The sequence below is a fragment of the Clytia hemisphaerica genome, unplaced genomic scaffold (genome assembly GCF_902728285.1).
Source record: "Clytia hemisphaerica strain Z4C2 unplaced genomic scaffold, Clytia hemisphaerica genome assembly, whole genome shotgun sequence".
Taxonomy (NCBI): Eukaryota; Metazoa; Cnidaria; class Hydrozoa; order Leptothecata; family Clytiidae; genus Clytia; species Clytia hemisphaerica.
In genome coordinates this window covers 1,381,524-1,401,199 of record NW_027104390.1, presented here as the reverse complement: position 1 = coordinate 1,401,199, position 19,676 = coordinate 1,381,524, and the positions used below count along the sequence as shown (strand labels likewise).

At 33.9% G+C, this 19,676-nt stretch overlaps 1 protein-coding gene across 1 annotated transcript; it reads left to right on the top strand.

Annotated features, from left to right (window-relative positions):
• On the top strand, positions 1–17,781 carry LOC136819864 (histamine H2 receptor-like). Its single transcript, XM_067076113.1, has 9 exons — positions 1–106; positions 279–776; positions 2,527–2,580; positions 8,716–9,135; positions 10,899–11,011; positions 13,210–13,346; positions 14,133–14,279; positions 14,943–15,224; positions 16,134–17,781. Exons 4-8 carry the CDS (start codon positions 8,813–8,815, stop codon positions 15,222–15,224), a joined length of 1,002 nt encoding a protein of 333 aa, XP_066932214.1. The 5' UTR covers positions 1–106; positions 279–776; positions 2,527–2,580; positions 8,716–8,812; the 3' UTR covers positions 16,134–17,781.
• The last annotated feature ends 1,895 nt before the right edge of the window (positions 17,782–19,676 follow it).

Here is a 19,676-nt window from a genome sequence, read left to right as displayed (position 1 = left end):
AAGTAAATTTTAAGCGTTTTTGACTCGGACCTCTCTAGATTTTGATTTCAATTGTTTTGAAGAATTGAGCGACCGCCATACGACGCTACCATATTGATCATGTAAGGTTACAAATATTCAAAATTTATTATATGTTTTGAAATTATGCGTAATTCTTGCAACCAAAATTTTTTCAAACCAACCAAAAGTTTATCAAAAGGGCATAGATGGTAGTGCAGAAAAATTTTAACAGCTTTATGTGATTTTTGTGTAAAATTGAAAATATTTAACATTTTCAGATTAATGGTACAATGGAAATGTTTGTGGAAACAATAGATGAAAACAAAGGACGCCCTTGTGGTACATGCACCATTCCACACGCAGTATGCACAGCTCTTGAGTACCAGTTTCTGATTATTTTACTTGCATAGATGAACGATATCTTCTTCTTATCAGTTTTCTTGAAAACAATTTCCTTACAATATATTTTTCATGATAATGAAATAAGTTCCAGCTCAACCCATAAATTGAAGCTAGACTACTGATTCAGACATAGTAGAAATAAAGCAAAAAGTAATGGAGGGAAAAAATATATACAAGTTTATACGAACTAAATCCCCTAACAATAATCCTATTATCATATAACGCCTATACTACTGTATTACACGTATTATAAACGACTCTAGTCTAACCAAATTTCACCGTCTTCTCTTCTTTAAAGGTGAAACGATGATTATTGAAATAAAAGTTTAACTCGGCAACTCGCATTTATGGAATTTCCCTCATACATACGCCGGGTAAGTAATAAAGCTGCATATTTTCCAAGAAAATATTAAAAATCTTTTTGATAATTCAGGGTTTGTTATGGTACACGTTGTTTATAAGAATATAAGGCTTTAATGGCCAAAATGTTTAGAACAAATTTTAAGGCTTTGTGGACTCTTAAACACGCGATCTTTTAAGAAAATGGACAAAAATACATAAAAATGGGGAAAATAAGAACATGTTAAGAACATTTTTAGGCTTGAAACTCAAAAAATTAAAAACATCTGAAGGCTTCAAAAATTTTGGCCTTATAAAAAACGTGCAACCCTTTTAGAAACTCAGAAGTTCAACCTTTAAGATTTTGGGTGGATTTCCAGAAGATAAAACCGAATTTACACACAATATTTATAAGAACTAAAAAACGTAAGGTTTCAACAATTTTGGAAATATAGAGGGATTCCAAAGTGCCATTTTCATAGAATGCACCCCCCCCTAAGCTTAGGGGAGCTAAACCATTTTTGCTTGATTGGGAGCTGTATTTTTCAAGAAGTACTGGGAGCTAGCTTGCTAGGGGGGTGGGCTGAGTGTTATGTAATAGAACTGGGGGCAGAGCTGATAGGTTGGAGATCTTTTAAACTATGTTAAAAATCTAAGCTATGGGGAAGGTTTTATCCAATTTCTTTGATATTTTGCTTTGTGAAGGTGCGGGTTATGTTTCTAGAATTTAGCCGGGGGCTATTTTCCTTTGCCCCTTCCGCTGAAAAATACTTTGGCTGGACCCCCTCTGCACACTATGATTTTGATAACGTAATTTTGAAAGTCTTGAATGTCCTTAACTTTGTTAAAGTTTTAAGCCTAAAAATGTTTTTAACATGTTCTCATTTTGTCAAATCGGGTGTTTTAAAATGTTCATCGAAGCATTTTGTTCTTATGTAGTTTGTTCTTATAAAAAACACCTCTATTATTTACGTCTTTTAGATTCGTCAAAAATAATTTGCGTTACGTAAAACAATTTAAAAATAATCACTTTAAAAATCTTTCAAAGAAATATACCGACAAAGTTACAACAATTATATACTCTCAACTTTCTCAGCCAGACATAAATTCTATTCCAAAACAATGAGTCGGGTTAATAAGATTATACGGTTAAATGGCTTTTTGGGAAGTTAAATTTTAAGCAAAAATGTTTGAAAATATTTTCAATAATTTTTTTTTTGACACATTTTAAAAAGAAGTTAATTTGGGTAATTCAATTTAACAGTTTATAGTTTTAATATTCTAATTATAAAAATTATAAAACATTGTCAAAAAGAATCTAAACAAAAGCCATTTTTGGCGGTTAAATTGAATTATAACTTAAGACAAAGGGACCTAGCTTTAGGTGATCACTCTCGGTTATACCGCTTGTGTTTTCGGTTAATTTCACAGTTGGGATTCTAGGCTAAAGTGATGTACAAAGATTATATATCACAACATTCTTTTGTTGTTTTTCTTTTTGTTCTTCGTTCGAACATCATTTGCACAGTTTGATTGAGTCAGAAATGGTTTTGAAAAATTGAAAAAATTGCCACAGTTTGATTGAAAGGGTGCAGGGGGGGAGGGGGGGGGGGGAGGGGGGGGGGGGGGGAGGGGGAGGGGGAGGGGGAGGGGGAGGGGGAGGGGGAGGAAGGGGGGGGGAGGGGAGGGGGGGGGGGAGGGGGAGGTAGGGAGGGGGAACAAACTTTTTTTTTTTTTTTTTTTTTAAACAATACTAAATTGAAAACTTTTTTTTTTTCAAAACAGTTTTTTAGAGTCGGTCATATCTCCAAAGATCAAATTATCGTTACAGTCACCAAAGTAAGTTTTATTTTTTCATTTTTTGTTTTTTGTCGTTTTTGATTTCTTTTTACTACAGTACACTAAGGTATTGGTATTATCTCATACGACCAGTCTTTACACAGTCTTTACACTCATTTAATAAAGTAGTAGATTAGCCTTGGTTGAGAATGTCCCATCAGGCTACAGGGTGTCCAAAGCGGATTAGGATGAAACACCCCTGTCTCAGTTTTTTTTTTTTCAAGTTTGATTCAAGTATGATTCTCAGAAAATTGTAATAAACTTCACAGTGGAGGATTCATGCCGGTGTATATTGAAGTAAATCAGGGCTTAGTATACTGAGACAGTCCTGTGCGCAGAAAATTGAGTCGAGTAAAATGAAACAGGGGGTGTTGTTATTAAACAGGGATTCATGATATTCATGATGTAATCTTTTATACGGAAGCACCCGAGATAACCCGGAACTAGTGGCAAAATAACAAAAGACTAGTTGCAAATTTTGCCACTAGTTCCGGATTATTTTGTGTGCTTCCGTATAAAAGATTACATCATGAATATCATGAAAAGGTGTAATGACACCACAGGAGTGTGTATATGTGATGGGTTTAGGGGTGAGTGGAGTAAGTTAAGTTGGTACAGTGGTATTTGTTAGGTTGTTTTTATAGTGAGACATGGGGCAGATATTATCAAACAAGGGTGTGTGTACAGTAGGAAATGTTAGGGATGATTTAAATGAAGCATATAACTGGAACAGATGTTGTGAACAGTATGTACATTATTATACATTTATAACGTGTGAATAGAGAGGGGTCAATTTTTCTATGAATTTTAAAGAATGTTTTGTTCTTCACTTATCGAAATTTTGATATTATCATTGTAATTTATACACGTGTTTTTATATAAGAACAAACTATATAAGAACATAAGGCTTCGATGGCCAAAATGTTAAGAACAACTGAAGAACATTTTAAGGATTCGAAGACCTGATTTCTCAGGAAAATGGACAAAAATGTTTGGAAAGTGGTGAAAATAAGAACATGTTAAGAATATTTTTAGGCTTTAAACTCAAAAAGTTAAGAACAACCTAAGGCTTGAAAAGTCTTGAATGTTCTTATTAAAAAACGTGTATTATCCTTCAATAGCAAGGCAAGCTGTGCCTTTTACCATGGTGTTGAAGTTATCAATATCATTTTTTACGAAAAACATGACTTCCTTAAATCGAGACTCTGAAAATCCTTAGAAAATCAAAAAAAAGGTACATTAAAGCAAACATGGCTTGATCAACCACTGGGAAACTGTTTCCAAACAGACTCTCAATGTTCATGGGAAAATTTGTTAATTTTTTACAAAGAAATACTAAAAAGAGCATAGCTGTTTCATTTTGGTTCAAATGAGAGAGGGGATAATTTTAATGAAGTTATCCTTAATTAAAATTTTATAAGAAAAATAATGTTTTAAAAGTTTTTGATAAGTAAAGAAAACAAAAAAAATCTTGAATGCAATTTTTTTGTAACTGAAGGTACCTTGTTGCTCCGTTGAGGGAAAAATTATCATGTAAACAATAGAAAATCTAATAAAACATAGAAAAAAAGACAAATAAATAACAACAATTTTTACTAGAGAAATATTTGTTTGAAAATTTTTAAGAATTTAGTGCAAATATATAAAACTTTTCTACCCTTCCCAAAAGATTTTTTTCCATTTTTAAGCGCTCACAATAAAATGAACACGTGTAAAATTTCTTTTTGGTTAAGGGAGACTTGCACCCGGTCAGGTACCCCTAAAAGACGTAATATGGGGCCTTATATGGGAGGGGCACCAGAAGTGATCCATCTTTGTTCCAAAGGCACGTGGGTCTTATTGGTTCTAAAGGGGCCCCTCAATTTCTCCCCTCTCAATGTTCCATTACCTTATTTTTATTATTATATCAAATATCTTGTTTACCAACAGTATTTTGGACGTTTTTTTGGGAAAAAAATTCTCAAACACCCTTCTGCAAAAAATAGTCCGAAATTTGATTTTATTTTAAAATTTTCAGTTATTTTCTGCCGCTTTTTAGGTCATTAAGATTGTATTTTTATTTGGGACAAGTCCCAAGAATCTTGTAAAATATTATCCTCAAAACTCTCTATGCAATAAACTATTCATGATATTCATGACGTAATATTTTCTACGGAAAGACCCCGGCTTTTACGATTAGGGGCAAATTTTATACAACTTTTGTCTAGCTTAAATTTGCCACTACTGGCTAAAACCGGGGTATTTGCGTAGAAAACATTACGTCATGAATATCATGGACGAATTTTTAAACTTTACTCATGCGCGTCGTCCGATTTCATTTACTTAGACGTTTTTTTATAAGAACATCCAAAATTTTTGAAGCCTTCGGATGTTTTTAGCTTTTCGAGTTTTAAGCCTGAAAATGTTCTTAACATGTTCTTATTTTTGGCACTTTTTGAGTATTCTTGTCTCTTTTCCTAGGAAAGGTATTTCAGAGTCCGCGAAGCCTTTTAATGTTCTTAACTAGTTCTTACTTATCAATTGGCTGTTTCAACGTTCATTTTACGTTACACTAATATCGTCAGATATACGTAGTTTTGACGCTTTGTGCCCTCTGCAAAAAACGTTTTAAACGTTTTGATAGTTCCGAAAATGCATCATACTGTAGTTATTTTAAGAATATTTATTACATCTAAGATACACCGCTTGAAGTGTCAAATTTTTATCCATAAAAAGACAACGTGCTTCCTTTCGAAATAAAATAATCATTTTCAGGAAGCCGCTTAATTTCGGCCCATACTTTGCGGCTGTAAAAATAAAGTGAACCCATGATTCGTCGGCTAGTCGAAAAATAGACCAGGGTTGTCGTTAAAAACGCTAATTTTCAGATATTTTCGAGAGTATTTTATTGTGAAAACTTCCCGGTTTCTTAAGATTTTGAAGTCTGCAAGGCCTTGAAAAGTTTTTATAATGTTTGTATTTTGTTCTTTTATAAAAAAGTGTACTTTTGATATACAGTTTTGGGTTTGCATATGGACGTTATAGACATTAGATGCACGTTGAAACAGCTTTTTGAACTTGAGTACCTCTACTCTAATCAAGTTTCAAATGGGTGTGGTCATTTTGTTCTCTCAAACAAAACCAGAAAAATATCTAATATTGAGAAGGATTAAATTGTAAAACGTGAGATGTGTGGATTAAAAAATAGTTTTCGACTTCCCTTTTCTCAGATTTAGTTGAACATATATTTGTTTTTAAATGTAAGATCTAGTCTACACAATAGACAGCTCCAGGCTTTTAGGCTTTGAACACCCCTGTGTGGCTGGAAAATTTGGCGAAAATTTCGTCCCCGGTGGAAAAAATACTCTGGAATATCAGCCCCACTGGGAAATTAACTTTAAGTTGATCCCCATTCGATATTCAATGTTTAAAAATTGTACTTCAAAACCATCCCAACTGGAATTTTTAACCTTGGAACAATAGAATTTCTATCTCCATTGGGACTTCAATAGGGGGAATTCTTATCCCCACTGAGGAAAAAAGTTCCACCGGGTGTGAGACAGGGGTGTCTTAGAGTAAGAGTTTTACGGTTGAAACGAAGGAAGATATGACGTAGCCTAGTATGATACTAATATTCTTTTTAAACAGTTTTTCATCTCAACTTTGCCAAAATTAGATACTTTTTGAAGTTTGCTGAGGTGAAATTTTCAAGATATTTTCAGTGTTTTGTGGTTGTAGCTGAAGAATGATTTTTGACGTTCCACTTTTTATTACCCTTCCAACCTGACATATAAATTAATAATTGATAAGGTATTGTTTTTTGACTGGACAATTATTTTTTTAAATAACAAAAAATCGAAATTGTGCTATTCGTTATGGCGGTTTTTCTCTAATTATTGAAGTAATATTGCCTATCTATGCCCACTAACTCCACCGGACCAATTTTAGTTTGACGTCATAAGCTATTATTTTATTGGTGTCTTATTTGTTTAAATTTTGAAAAATAGAGGTCCAACGGTTTTAGTTTTACGTAACAAAAGAAAATGAAGAAATCTTCTGTTTATACACAATTGCTTTTACAACACAAAGAACGGAACAAATTTCTTTTATGTGTACTTTTTGTGTAAAATTTTTCAGTAAATAAAAAATATTAGAAAATTTTAGCAAAAAAGATTTCTTTTGAATTCCGACTTTGAAATGAACTATTGAACCATTGTATAGTTTTGATAAACTCCCCTATCGTCTAAAGACTGGGTTCTAGCCAACCGCTGAAATTCTTTTTGCATACGACGCACGCCAATGTAACAATGTAAGGGTTTTTTTCACCTTGTTATATTTGAGAAAAACTGTATTATTTTAAGTTCATTATTTTATTATATCTGTTATAATTCATTTTGTTTTTTCTTTTATGTTACATCTGTTACCTGCCTTTTTTTCTTTCAAAAAAACTGTATATAAATTCAATTTTATTTAACCGGATTTATTTGGATTTCTGGCTGTGTGAGATAGCGATTTGTCCAGTTTTGAGATATATTTTGCTATTTTTTTGTGAATTTTACTTTTAGTTTTACTGTGCTTTTGGAAACATTCGATATTGCAGATTAAATTTTTAGTCAACATGAGTAAACCTTCATAATTCGACTGCAGATAATATTTCTTGTCATCAGTTAATCTTAATATTCATATTCAATTATGTTTGTTTCTCAATGATAAAGAGAAAATGAAAATTCTTCATAAGTTATTATTAATGCCCAAAGTATCAAAATATCATTGTCTTAAACTTGTTTGTATGTTATGCCTGTTATGTATGCCTTTGTTATGATATTTTTAATTAAAATTTCTAAGCTTTCAAGCTCCTACCACTAAATTTTCACTATTTTTCACTTTCAAGAAAAACGACCATTTTCTCTTTGACATTTGAGTGATACCATGAAAGAAAGTTATTATTCATATTTTGTGATGAAAGTGATAATTATGTGATTTCTTTTTATGAAAAACAACTATTTAAAAGCAAAGGAAATTCGACTTTCACTTTTCTAGTTTTCGTGTTGATATAATATTTACAAAGGCCAGAATATAAATATAAATAAAAATTAGTGAAAAATATTTATTCTGAGAGTATGCTTATGTTAGTTTTGCAGTATTTTTAGTTATTTTGACCTTCGTCTCGAGTTAAAATGCAAACACGCACGTTTCTATTTCAGTACTAGAGATAATTAAAAGTGCCGACTGGAATTGTCTATTAATCTTTGTGTTTTTTATTGTTTTATTTGTATTTTTGTTTGTTTTAAGTGCCTGGTTGAGGGCTTTTAAATGATTTTAACTGATTCATTGGCAGTGTTTCTTAAATTAGTCAGTCTTAAGCTTTTCGAGGGAATGAATCCAAGCAATTCGCCGATCCAAGTGGTTAATGGTTTTTGTTTGATCATTAATTGTTGATAAGACAAATACAGCATCAGGCTAATACCGGGCAATACTGTTTTTTTGAAACGTTTAATCTCTTTCGGCCACGTAACTTAACAGTATCAATAATTCATTTTTGATTCAATTTCTTTCATTACCAAATTATTTTTACCGAGTTACGAAAAAACCGAGTTACGAAAAAACCGAGTCATGACGTCAAATTTGAAAAATTATGACGTCATTCTGAATTCAATAATAATTTTCGAGTTATTTTTTAATTTTAACTATAATTTTCTCGTACTTTTTAAATTTTTGAGTTACAAAATTGAGAGTGACATTCTTATCAAAAATGACGTCATAACTTGGTTTTTTCAACTCGGTGAAATTAACTCGAGATTTCCGAGTCTCTTAATAAAATACTTAAAAATAATGAGTTAGCCCGTCAGTCGAGGTCGAGACTAGAATTAGACATTTCACATGCGTTGCAGTGAAAAATAATTTTCCAGATGTTCTAAATCTCAGCGTTTAATTATCAGTTTTAGAGATTTTAGGTGCGATTTCAGTGCTGGTATTGCATTCATCTGTCTTTATTTTTCTTCTAGTATTTCTCTGCACAATTAAGAGTGCTCAATACTTGAGTAGAGCTTGTTGCATAAAGATTAAGAAACGGTATATGTCTTCTCACAATACTTTAAGTTTCTTGCTTACGCACTCATCAGTTGATTTATAAATCTTTATTTTTCAATATTCCAGAGAAAGAATTTCATCAATCGAAACAAATCGTATATTATCGTATCTACGTATCTATATCGTATATACATCTTCATCCCGTTCATTTTCAATCACTACAATGGATCCAGTAACGTGGCTCACTTTGATCATCAGTATATTCATAATTTTCATTAATGGCTCCGTTTGCTATCTCTTTGTTAGCCAGGCAGCCCTCAAAATAAAGGCCTCAAATAATTTGCTTCATTCGTTGTCAGTCGCTGACTTTTTGTCAGGGCTGACTATCATAATCCACATCCTAATGATACAAGGTGTAATAAATACGGAGCCACTGGCGGTCCGCTTGGCGGCCGATTTCTTTACCACATTCACCACCACGACTGTCATTGTCCATTTGGTGGTGATCACAGTCGACCGAGCGATATCTTTGTTCCAGGCGCTCCAGTAAGTTTTTTTTGTTTTGTACAGTTGACTCCCGCTAATTCGAACTTGAACGGAAAATCTTATTTGTTTGAATTAAAGTGAGATTCGAATTATAGAAGATATTTTAAGAGGGTTTTTCCTCGATGGAGACTGTAAAATAGTTCGAGAATAGAAAGAAACAAGAGTGTGCTGTACTTCTCGATTCCTTTATTTGCTCCTTTTACGAACCCCCCCCCCCCCAGCGAACCCTCAATTCACGCAATCACGCAATTTTTTTTCGAAATTCACGCATTCACGCAATTTTCCTCGAGTTTTACGCAATAACCCGATTTTTCAGGAAAACGGAAAAATTTCGGGAAAAATCGGGGAAACATTGGAAAATCGGGAAAACTGCACATGATCGTTGGAAAAAAGGGAAAATTCACGTATTCACGCACAAAATAGCCAAGATTCACGCATTCACGCAATCAAAAAGTTAATTTTCACGTTCACGCAAATTTTTCAATTCACGTATTCACGCATTTTTTTTCCAATTTTCACGCATTCACGCATTCACGCAACCGAAAATGACCATTCTTTTACGGGGGGCTTTTACGTTTTAGTTCGGAAGGGTATGCGCGAGTGGCATCACGGCCTTTCATGTCACTTAACGGATTTTTGGAATTTCCCTAAAATTTCTAATATAATCTTCACACAAGCATTTTTCGGTCAATTTTTCGATCTAAGCATATCCGAGCCAATTTCAAATTTTTCTATACTCTTAATAAAAAACGAAAATCTAGTTTGGTGTCTTTTGAAAATGCAGGTACGTTCTTGTGCACACATGGTGTTAGTTTGACGAGCCCTTTCCTTTATACATCCCTGCCTTGTTTTCTTTCTATTTTAAAGTAAATGATTACATATTTTTGATTTTCAGGTATGTTATGTTATGTTTCTGAGAAGAATTCATGCTCGGTCCTTAATTTGAAAATAACGCGATTAAAAGTTATAGCCAAAATAGTGTCAGAAACTTGCTTAAAAACGAGACAAAATCACATGTATTGACGCCAAAATGAAGACATTCCAATATCGACAGCTTTTTGAATGTTAACGAAGTGAAAGCATAGCGTCAACCTGGGTTTAGGCCCCAGGCAAATATTAGGTCTATTAGGAGTTTTAATCCCCCCCCCCCCCCCCCCGAAGATTTATGAATTTTTTGTTACCCCCAGGACTTTTTACCCTAGACACTTTCAAAAAATTGATTGGGTTTTCTAATGTAAATTGCGTTCAGTTCTAAGTTTAAGATTAAAATATTTTGCACACTTTCTATAAAAATATTGGGCCGCAGGCGAAAATTTTTCAGATTCATGAGCTTCGATTTAAGTAATTGAAGCCAACTATTAAGCTGAATTATTTTTTAGCCCCCCACGTTAAGTGATGAGATTTTAGCTCCCCCCAAGTACATAGGTCCCCCAAAAAAAGTGATGTACTTCCAGCCCCCTCCTTTTTTGGGAAAAATTTTGGGTGTAACCCCCCCCCCCCAACCAGCAGGGGGGCTGACGCTATGGAAAGCCTAACGCCACAGAAAAGGGGCCTTGCGTTATTTTGTCCGAAGAAAAAAATATATATTTTGCAGATAACTTTTAACTGTGAAAATTTCAAATTATGATGTACGTGTTTCTTCTCAGAATTTACTCAGTAGCATATTTTAAAACAAAAATCATAACTGGCTTTTCTCATGAATATAGCTTTGGTCGAAAAGTATTAATGGATATAAATTGACAATCGGTTGATTCATTTTTCAGCTACGTGAATCTGGTAACAAAATCGTTCATAAAACGTGTTATCGTGTGTATTTGGCTGTTCCCATTGTTAACCACGCTCGTCCAGTTGGCCTATCTTTACCCCTTGTTTCAAGGTAAGAATATTTGTGTTGATAAAAACACCCCTGTCTCACAGCCCCGGTGGAACCTTTTTCCTCACTGGGGATAAAAATTATATTGTTCAAAGGTTGAGAAATCCAGTGGGGATGGTTTTGAAGTGCAATTTCTAAACTTTAAATTTCTAATGGGGATGAAATCAAAATCAATATCCCAGTGGGGCTGAAATTTCAGGATATTTTCCCACCGGGGACGAAATTTCTGCCAAATTTCCTAGTGGGGCTGGGGTCCCAGTGCGTCTCTGACACCGGGGTGTATAAAATGAAACCACTCTGAGAGCGTTTTATAAAAGGTCCGGTCATGTTAAAAAAAATTGGAAATAAAAATTAAGATTTTTCCATTTTCCCAAAAATGGAAGGATGTCATGTTGAATGATTAAAAAGTCCAGCATCAAAACAATAATGAGAAATTAAAAGAAAATTAATGTACACTTTGTAATAATTATGCATTAAAATGTCATTGTTAGTGCTACCTAATTATTCAACATGACATTTTGACTAGCAAAAGGTCTATATCAATCAATATATATAGGTCAGTTCCTTTTTCTACTATGTTTTCCGAAGGCGACTGAGTGTGGGCCCTTAAACACGTGGAAAGTCACTATGCCAGTCACAAGTCTGGGACTTCGGGTTTTGTTTTGTTTATGTATCTTTTTTTTTTTTTTTTAATTTATTTGATGTGTTTGCTTTTGTATTTGTCCCCATTTTGTATGTATTTTGATGAACTTACGGAAGTGTGTTTATCAAAAAAGTTTTTTGCAATTCATTGTTTCTCCACTATTACTTTTCTTCAACCTTCATTTGGATTAGGTTTTTCTTTCACATACCACTATTTAAATTCCCTTTAACTTTTTGCTAAATTACCCTCTGTTTGGGGGGGTTTCATGTTTGGCGGAGGAGCGGAATCGGCCCTTTTTTCGGACGGAGTGGCGGAATTTGGCAAAAATTTAGACGGAATTACGGAAATTGGGTTCTCTGACGGAGACGGAAAATTAGACAATTTTAGTGCGGAAAAACGGAATTTAGCAAAAAAAATTGCGGAATTTTGGAATACACGGGTTTCGAATTAAATTTTTGCTTAGCTTTAGCTTTGATCCCATATAAATTTGCACGAAAAATATCAAGTAAACAGAACGAAAATTGGCCGTGTATCAAGCAATTTTAGCTCATTTTTCCATTTTGACAGACTTTATGGGTCATTATGAAAACAAAAAACATTAAAATAAAAAGTCAATCGTTTAATCATATTTCTTTTATTGAATTTAAAATAGAAAAACATCTTTTGAATGAACACCTGGCTTTCAAAAGAGAAGAAAGGAAATCTATCAACCTTTTATAAGGCATTTCCCCTTATCGCTCCTTTTATTTACTTGATTTTTTCTCTCGCGCCAGATTTAATTCGAAACCCGTGTATTGGTAAAAGATATTCCAAATTTGCGGAATTTTCGACAAAAATATTGAATTTCAAAGGAATTTTCGGTGACGGAATTTTGGTTCAATTTAAGACGGTTTGACGGAAATTGGAGAAAAAATTGGCGGAATTGCGGAATCGGGTAACCCCCTGAAACCCCCCCCCCCCCCCTCTGTTTCGGAATGATTAAAAAATAAAACCAAAAAAATCGTAAATACACACAATTAACAAAAATATTCTTAACTTTTTTCGTTTTTATCAGTTTGAGTTATTTATATATCAATACTTTTCTTTTTCTAAAATGACAGATATAGACGATATCGGCTTAACGAATTCTCCCCGAATGATTACCCATGATGCATTGCGCAAAAAAATTCACGGACTATATTGACTTACTGATTTTTTTTGCGCAATGCATCATGGGTAATCATTCGGGGAGAATTTCGTTAAGCCGATATCGTCTATTACATATCTTCACTATATATATATTGCATCACTCCAAGCCCCAGTTTTAAAACTTAGATTTTAACCTACCCTCGTTTTAACGCTTAAACCTGCTAAAACCCCCCCCCGGGCTCCAAAAATGAAAAATCTTAATTTTTATTTCCAATTTTTTTCCTGAAATTGAGTCAATAGACTTTCGGGGGTATTACAAGAGGAATTCCTAAGAGATTTCTATTGTAATACCCCCGAAACAATCCCACAATGCACCGCTTTTTTAGAAAAATCAAAAACTCTAAGATCAATTTTATATCTCTATGTACAGGTGAAGGAAATATTTCGATGAAGGACGAAGACCACATTATCAAATGTGAAATGTGGTACTCTATCCTCATCTTTATAATTTACATGGCCACGCCCTTTCTTTCCATGGGTATCTTGTTTATGGCAATGTTCCGAGAGGTAAGTTCAAACCAAAGTTTTATTTGGGGTGCATTTTTTTTTAATAAGAACATTAGGCTTCGATGGCCAAGATATTATGAGCAGACTCTAAAACACCTAATTTCTTAGGACAATGATATGATATAAGAAAATAAGAACATGTTAAGAACATTTTTAGCTTGAGAATATCTGAAGGCTTAAAAAGTTTTGGATGCTCTTATAAAAAAACGTGTGGGTGCCTACACTTTTTTTTATAAGAACATGTGCCATCAAAAGTGTCAAAGATAAGAACAATTGCCAACAAAGCCTAGCTTCGACTTTTACTGGTTCTTCTTATATAAAAAAGCAGTGCAGTGTAGACAGGAAAGGCAAATTCTATAAACTGACATTTGCAACCCCCTCCTCGCAATAAGAATTTAGTTTTTTAACCGGAGAAATAACCCGAAATAGCAATATTGTACACCCATTTGCCCTCACTCCCCTATGCGATATGATACTTCGGTGGGCTTCGTTAGCATGTAAATGATGGGCGGAACGGTTTCAAGATTGGGCTTTTCCAAAAATAGTTTGTGCCCCATGTTGAGGATATTGGATATCCAGGGGGTTAAATATCTACAAGGGAACGGATATTCAGGGTGTCTTTTCAAGTAAAAATCCAATATCCTCAACAGTGGGGGTAAAACTTTTTTCTGGAAAAGCCTATTTGCTTACTTTAGTTATTTTTTTGCTCTCATATGAATTAGTTTTAAAAAAGGCGTTTGAATTGAATTTTTCTATCATTTTTTTTGGTTGTTGTTTTCTTTTTAGATAACAAAACTTCTTCGTCGTACGCCAAGTGCAAACGCAAGCAATCGGCAACAGAAACGTGTGCTATGCATCTTTGGTTGTATGTACATTTGTTTCGTTATCCTGGCATTGCCATACTTTGCATTGAGGCTTTACATTGACATCCAGGTAGGTTACTGTTGTTTGGTTTATCTTTAAAAATTCAGTGAACATTCTCTATTCATGATATGATGCACAACTGGAGAGTCATTTGAGAACTTTCAAAATCATCCACCCATTACGTCACTTAAACAACAGAAAAGTGACGTATTGGGTGGAACAAAAACAGAAAAGTTACATAAGTCATTGCAGTGGTGAATATCATGAATACTGTATTACTTCGAATAAACGCCCCCCCCCCTCATATAAACGCCCCTCTTTTGGGGAAAAATATTTAAAGAACGTCCCCCTCCCTCAAATAAACGCCTCCCCTCTAGTACCTCGTGTACTGCGTTGCTGTTGGATGATGCGGTTTCTATTTTTTTCGCTGATATTCTCTCTCTTTTGTACACTTTCTTGCTCTCTTAGGCATTGAGACAAGTGTAATTTAACGGGGTTTTTGAGACATTGTTTCGGGAGTATTATAATAGAATTCCCTGGAGGAATTCCCAAGAAATTTTTATTGTAAATGCAATGAATGGGATGCAATCCCACAATGCATCGCATCGCTTTTTTAGAAAAATCAAAAACTCTGATAAGATCTATTTAAAGGGGTTTTTGAGACATACTAGGGGAGCAAAAAGGTGAATCATCTCAAAAATTCTTAAAAATTTAATTCTTATTCTATCTCAGGCCGCGTTGGACAATGAAATAAACATAAATGAGACAGTTTACGAAACGTTATATGTCTTCAAGACACTGACATCTTTGTGTAATCCGCTTCTGTACACTCTCTTGAACCGTGAGATTCGTTCTATTGGTCGGTTGTGGTTTTCCAGGAGAAGACAATGTTTTCGTAAAACACTGGAGAACATCTCAACTGCACCAATGCTCTTACGGTCAAGAGGGAGTGCAGATAGCGGCATCCACACAACGGAGATAATGATGGATCAAAGTGTTGGTGATATTAGTTAGGTAAGTATATACCTTATTTGGGAAAAATCAAAACATAACAGCCGCGTTCTTTTTCACCGTTCAACATATACCTTATAATTTTGGCGTGGATTTAATTTGGCGAATGGGAAGGTCTCTGGTAAACTAAAAAAATACGTGGTATTTTACTAAGAAATGAATATTCTCCATAGAATTTCTATTCTTAAAAATTTTTGTTAAATTTGGCGGGGATTTGATTTGGCAAATGGCCGATTTTTGAAATCTTGGTAGGGATTTAATTTGTTACATGAAATTTATTTCTTATTGTTTCGAATTTATTGACACTAATAAAATTATCAGCTGTAATTTGTAAAGCTAGTAACTTGGGAATAAAATCACGTGAACTTTTTTGAGTAATCGCATGTTTTGACTGTATTGATATAGTTTTGCAACCCGTGCCCGGGGGGGGGCAGTGGGTTTACTAGAATGCATGCATCCCCAAATTAGTTTTGATATATCTATCAAAACTTATCAGAGGGGATGTGTGCAGCCTATGGGTTTACCAACTGACGGTATGTGCGGCGAAAAAATTGGCTTTTAGAATCGCACCCTTACAGTGCAGAAAAAAATCGGTGAAATTCATACCCTTACAGTGCATTTTTTCAAATTTTCAACTCTTTTAGAGCAAAAAAAATCAACGTTTTCGAGCAAAAATTTGCAATTTTTCCTAGATTTGCTGAAATTTCCACCCTTACAGTGCATTTATCAAAAGTCCACCCTTACAGTGCATTTCTGATATTTTGAAAAACATACCCTTAACCGCCGCACATACCCGTCGGTCAATTTGCCTGACTGCCCCCCCCCCCCCCCCCCCCCCCGGGAACCCGTGTATTAGTATTTTCGCTTGAACGTTTCACGTACATCAGCAGTAAAAATTCTTTTCTTTTCTAGACTTTCGATCAACTTTCGCACTCATTTCTCCCGCGTTGGATGCTTGATTGGTTATATACGTGTAATACGTGTAATACGGTAATTTTGTATTTTTATCTAGTATAAATGATAATTTGCTAATTTCTTGGTTTGCGTATCAACTGCCTTTTATAACCTGTTATATCCCAAAACCTACGTCGAGTAAAAATGACACCTGTCATATATTTTGGCACCAAGCATGGAGAGGTTAAACTAAATGTAATTATAATGTATATTTCTGAGGTATATTTCTGAGTAAGCATAGAAACGTTTTTGACTCACGATAGAAGCAACATTTTTTTCAAAAATGTAAATTTTCGTTTTCATATCTTTCAAAATTATCAATTTTTAGAGTTTTTATTTTCATTCATTATCTTCTGATTTCGTTAAAGGTTTTCTTTTTACATAAGTGTTTCCGTTTCTTATCAGACACATATTTCATATCAGGACAGTGTCTTGCTATTGTTATATTATGCTGATTTAAGCAAAAAAATGTTTTTCTTTTCCTCTTTTTGACCAACCTTGCTCCACATCCGTGTCAATCCATTGTTAAAGGGCTTGTAAAATAAAATTGATGAATAAGCTAACGTTATCACTCTTATTTAAAAACAAAACCTTTAAGTGTTTTTTTGTAAATATGATATTCTTAAGTTCCATGTAAATAATTCGTATGTATATTTCTTATGTTTTGTTCTATAAAACCTATACCTCATTTGCATAATTCAATATATTCACCGTACCGTATTACGTAAAAAGTTCGCTCGCTCAACAATCAAAATCGCCAAAATCGCAAAAGTTCAGATGGTGCTGTGGTAGGGTCACTTTGAAATATTACGAAACCAATCTGCCGGCCCGTGGGAAGCGGGGAGACTTCAGCCTCCCCACTTTTTAGCAAATTAGATTTTTTTCTCAAATTCATAGCGAATTTCAACTCATTTTGAGCATTCAAACTCCCCACTTTTACGGTTGTTCCGCCGGGCCTGATCTAGTGCATAATCAGCGAAAGACTTTAAAGTTTTTTTGGCGGGCAGTTGGTTTCGTCTCTGAGTTATTCGGAAAATTGCATTTTCAAGTGGAAATGTTTTCATTCGATCGTTGAGCGGGCGTTTTTAGTTCGTTAGTTATAAGTACGGCATATGGAAACATTCGAAAAAATACTGGACATTTGCCTAGTTTTAAAGATTTATAACTACCGCACTTACAGCTATCTTTCCAACGATTTTGAACATTCTTGAGGCTCAATCTGTCCAGTAAAAGTTCGCACTGTATTTATATTTCAAGTTGTTCACTTTTTGAATGTAACCTTAAGTTAAAGAGGGTATGTTTAATTTTTCACGATGCTTTTATTCAACTTGATTATTTTAACTGTACTGCACTTTTTTGTTTTTCCTTTGCGCCATTACATTTTATATGTACACTTCATTAAACACATAATGACACTAACTAAAATACTATTCTATTTTTCATCCCCAAAGTTATTTTATTTTGTAAATAATTATAGTTTTCATTTTATATTTTTTTTCTTTAATTTATTTCATACGACAGATGCTATCATCTTTTATTAAAATTATAAGCAATGTATACCAACCAAGTTCATATGTTCATCTGAAAGATCGAAAAACTATTGCGTGTGCAGCGTAATTATACACCTGATTCAACGCGTCTTCATTTTTTACTGGGTTACGAATAGCGTGAAGTTAATTTCCATACCCTACTGTACTTGGCCTAATTTTGCTTAGCATTCTATCTAGCTCAATTTCTGATAAATACCTCTAATATTCTGGCCGTGGTCAAGCTCAAAATCTTTTATCATTAGATAGTAGTTAAAGTATATTAATATGGCTGACTTGATAGTATACCCCAGGTATATTGAGTGAATTGCATATTTGTTTTGAAATAAAAAGCTACCATCAAAAATCTTTTCACTTCTAACCCCCCCCTTTTATTTGCCTTGTCTAAAGTCTATTCACGATAAGTAGTGTGCACTCTTTTTTCTTTTATCTATAACTTTTTGAAGGAATTCTTCAATCTTTATAAATTTGGCATCATTGGAAAGATATTAGTGAGTGGAACAATTTGAAACAAAAAATCTTTAAAAAAATTCTAAAAATGAAGATGAAAATGAAGAAGAAAAGAAGGAAGATCTTGTAGAAAAGTGCTATAACTATCATTTTCACTAAAGTGAATCCTTGATCATCGAACGTTATCACTGTGAAAAAAATTCTCAAAAATAATCATTCGGTCAAAAGATATTAAACAAAGTTATAAGCTGATTGACGTCTAAAAGCGCTGTTTTCTGCAGTTTTTTTACTGTTTTTTGGGGTCAATCACTTATTAACTTTGTATCATAACTTTATACATGGTTTCCTTTGGATAACATACTTAAAAATTTGCCTGTACTTCTTCTTAACCACACAGTAAAACCCCTGTTATCCACAGACCCGCTGAGAGCCAATCGGAAAATTTAGCAAAAATTCTACTAGAAATTCAATTTTTGAAAATTGCACTCAAAAACCATCCCCATTGGATTTCTTAAGGTTGGAACAATATCATTGCTATCTCGTTGTGATTTCAATATAAATTTTTATCCCAACTGAGGAAAAAAGAGAGTTAGAATCAGTAAGCTTTGTCCATTGGCCTGTATTTATGTTCCACGGGCGGGAAGATCTTTAGGCTGCTCGCATCCACTAACGAATCCGTGCTTCTTTTAGAAGATGCTTAATAGAGGGTAAATCCTCTTTCCACAGAAATGCCGCTCTAGACTACCTGCGGTTTTGTAGAGGTCTGCGATTCAGACTAGAAGATCTTCAGAAAATTGAAAGGGTCGGAAAGTGAAGGGCTAAAAATTTTCTAACGTCTTAAATTCATCTAAGCTCTGGGGGTGAATTTTTTTAACTTGTTCAGTTAAAAATATCTGGAAAAAAAAAGTAATAAAGATTTTTCGTTTCGGATATGTTGTTTTTTATGAAATTTGTCGTTCTTTTTGTCTATTTTTAGTAATCGAGTAATGCAGGATTCTTTAGATAAACCCCCTCTACGATTCAAAGATTTTTCAAAAAGCAAAATTCGCCGCCCGTGGTGGGCGTTCAAGGTGGTACAGTCTAAACCGCACCTAGACTAGAAACTAAACACAGACAGAGAGATATGTAAGGTCGAAAAAAGGTAATCTAGTCGGGTTTAACTCTAATATATTATAACTCCTTCATCAGTCTCCCACACAGATATCTGTAAAGCCCGAAGGGCTAGATAGGCAACTTTAAGCTTTCTCCAGCAAAAAAAAGTGAAGCAAAAATTTGACTTTTTAAATTTCGTGCCGATGGATAGGATCTAGCATTTTAATTGTTTTCGGAGCGCGAGATCAAAAAAATTTTTTTTTTTTTTTTTTTTTTTTTAATTTAATTTCTTTAAACTAAACAAAGTTTAGATAACTCAAAATGAAATAAATCTAAAAAGAAAACAACACACTTCCTATAAATAACCTAAAAGAAATAACCTGAAAAAAAATAGACTCAGAAATTGAAGAAA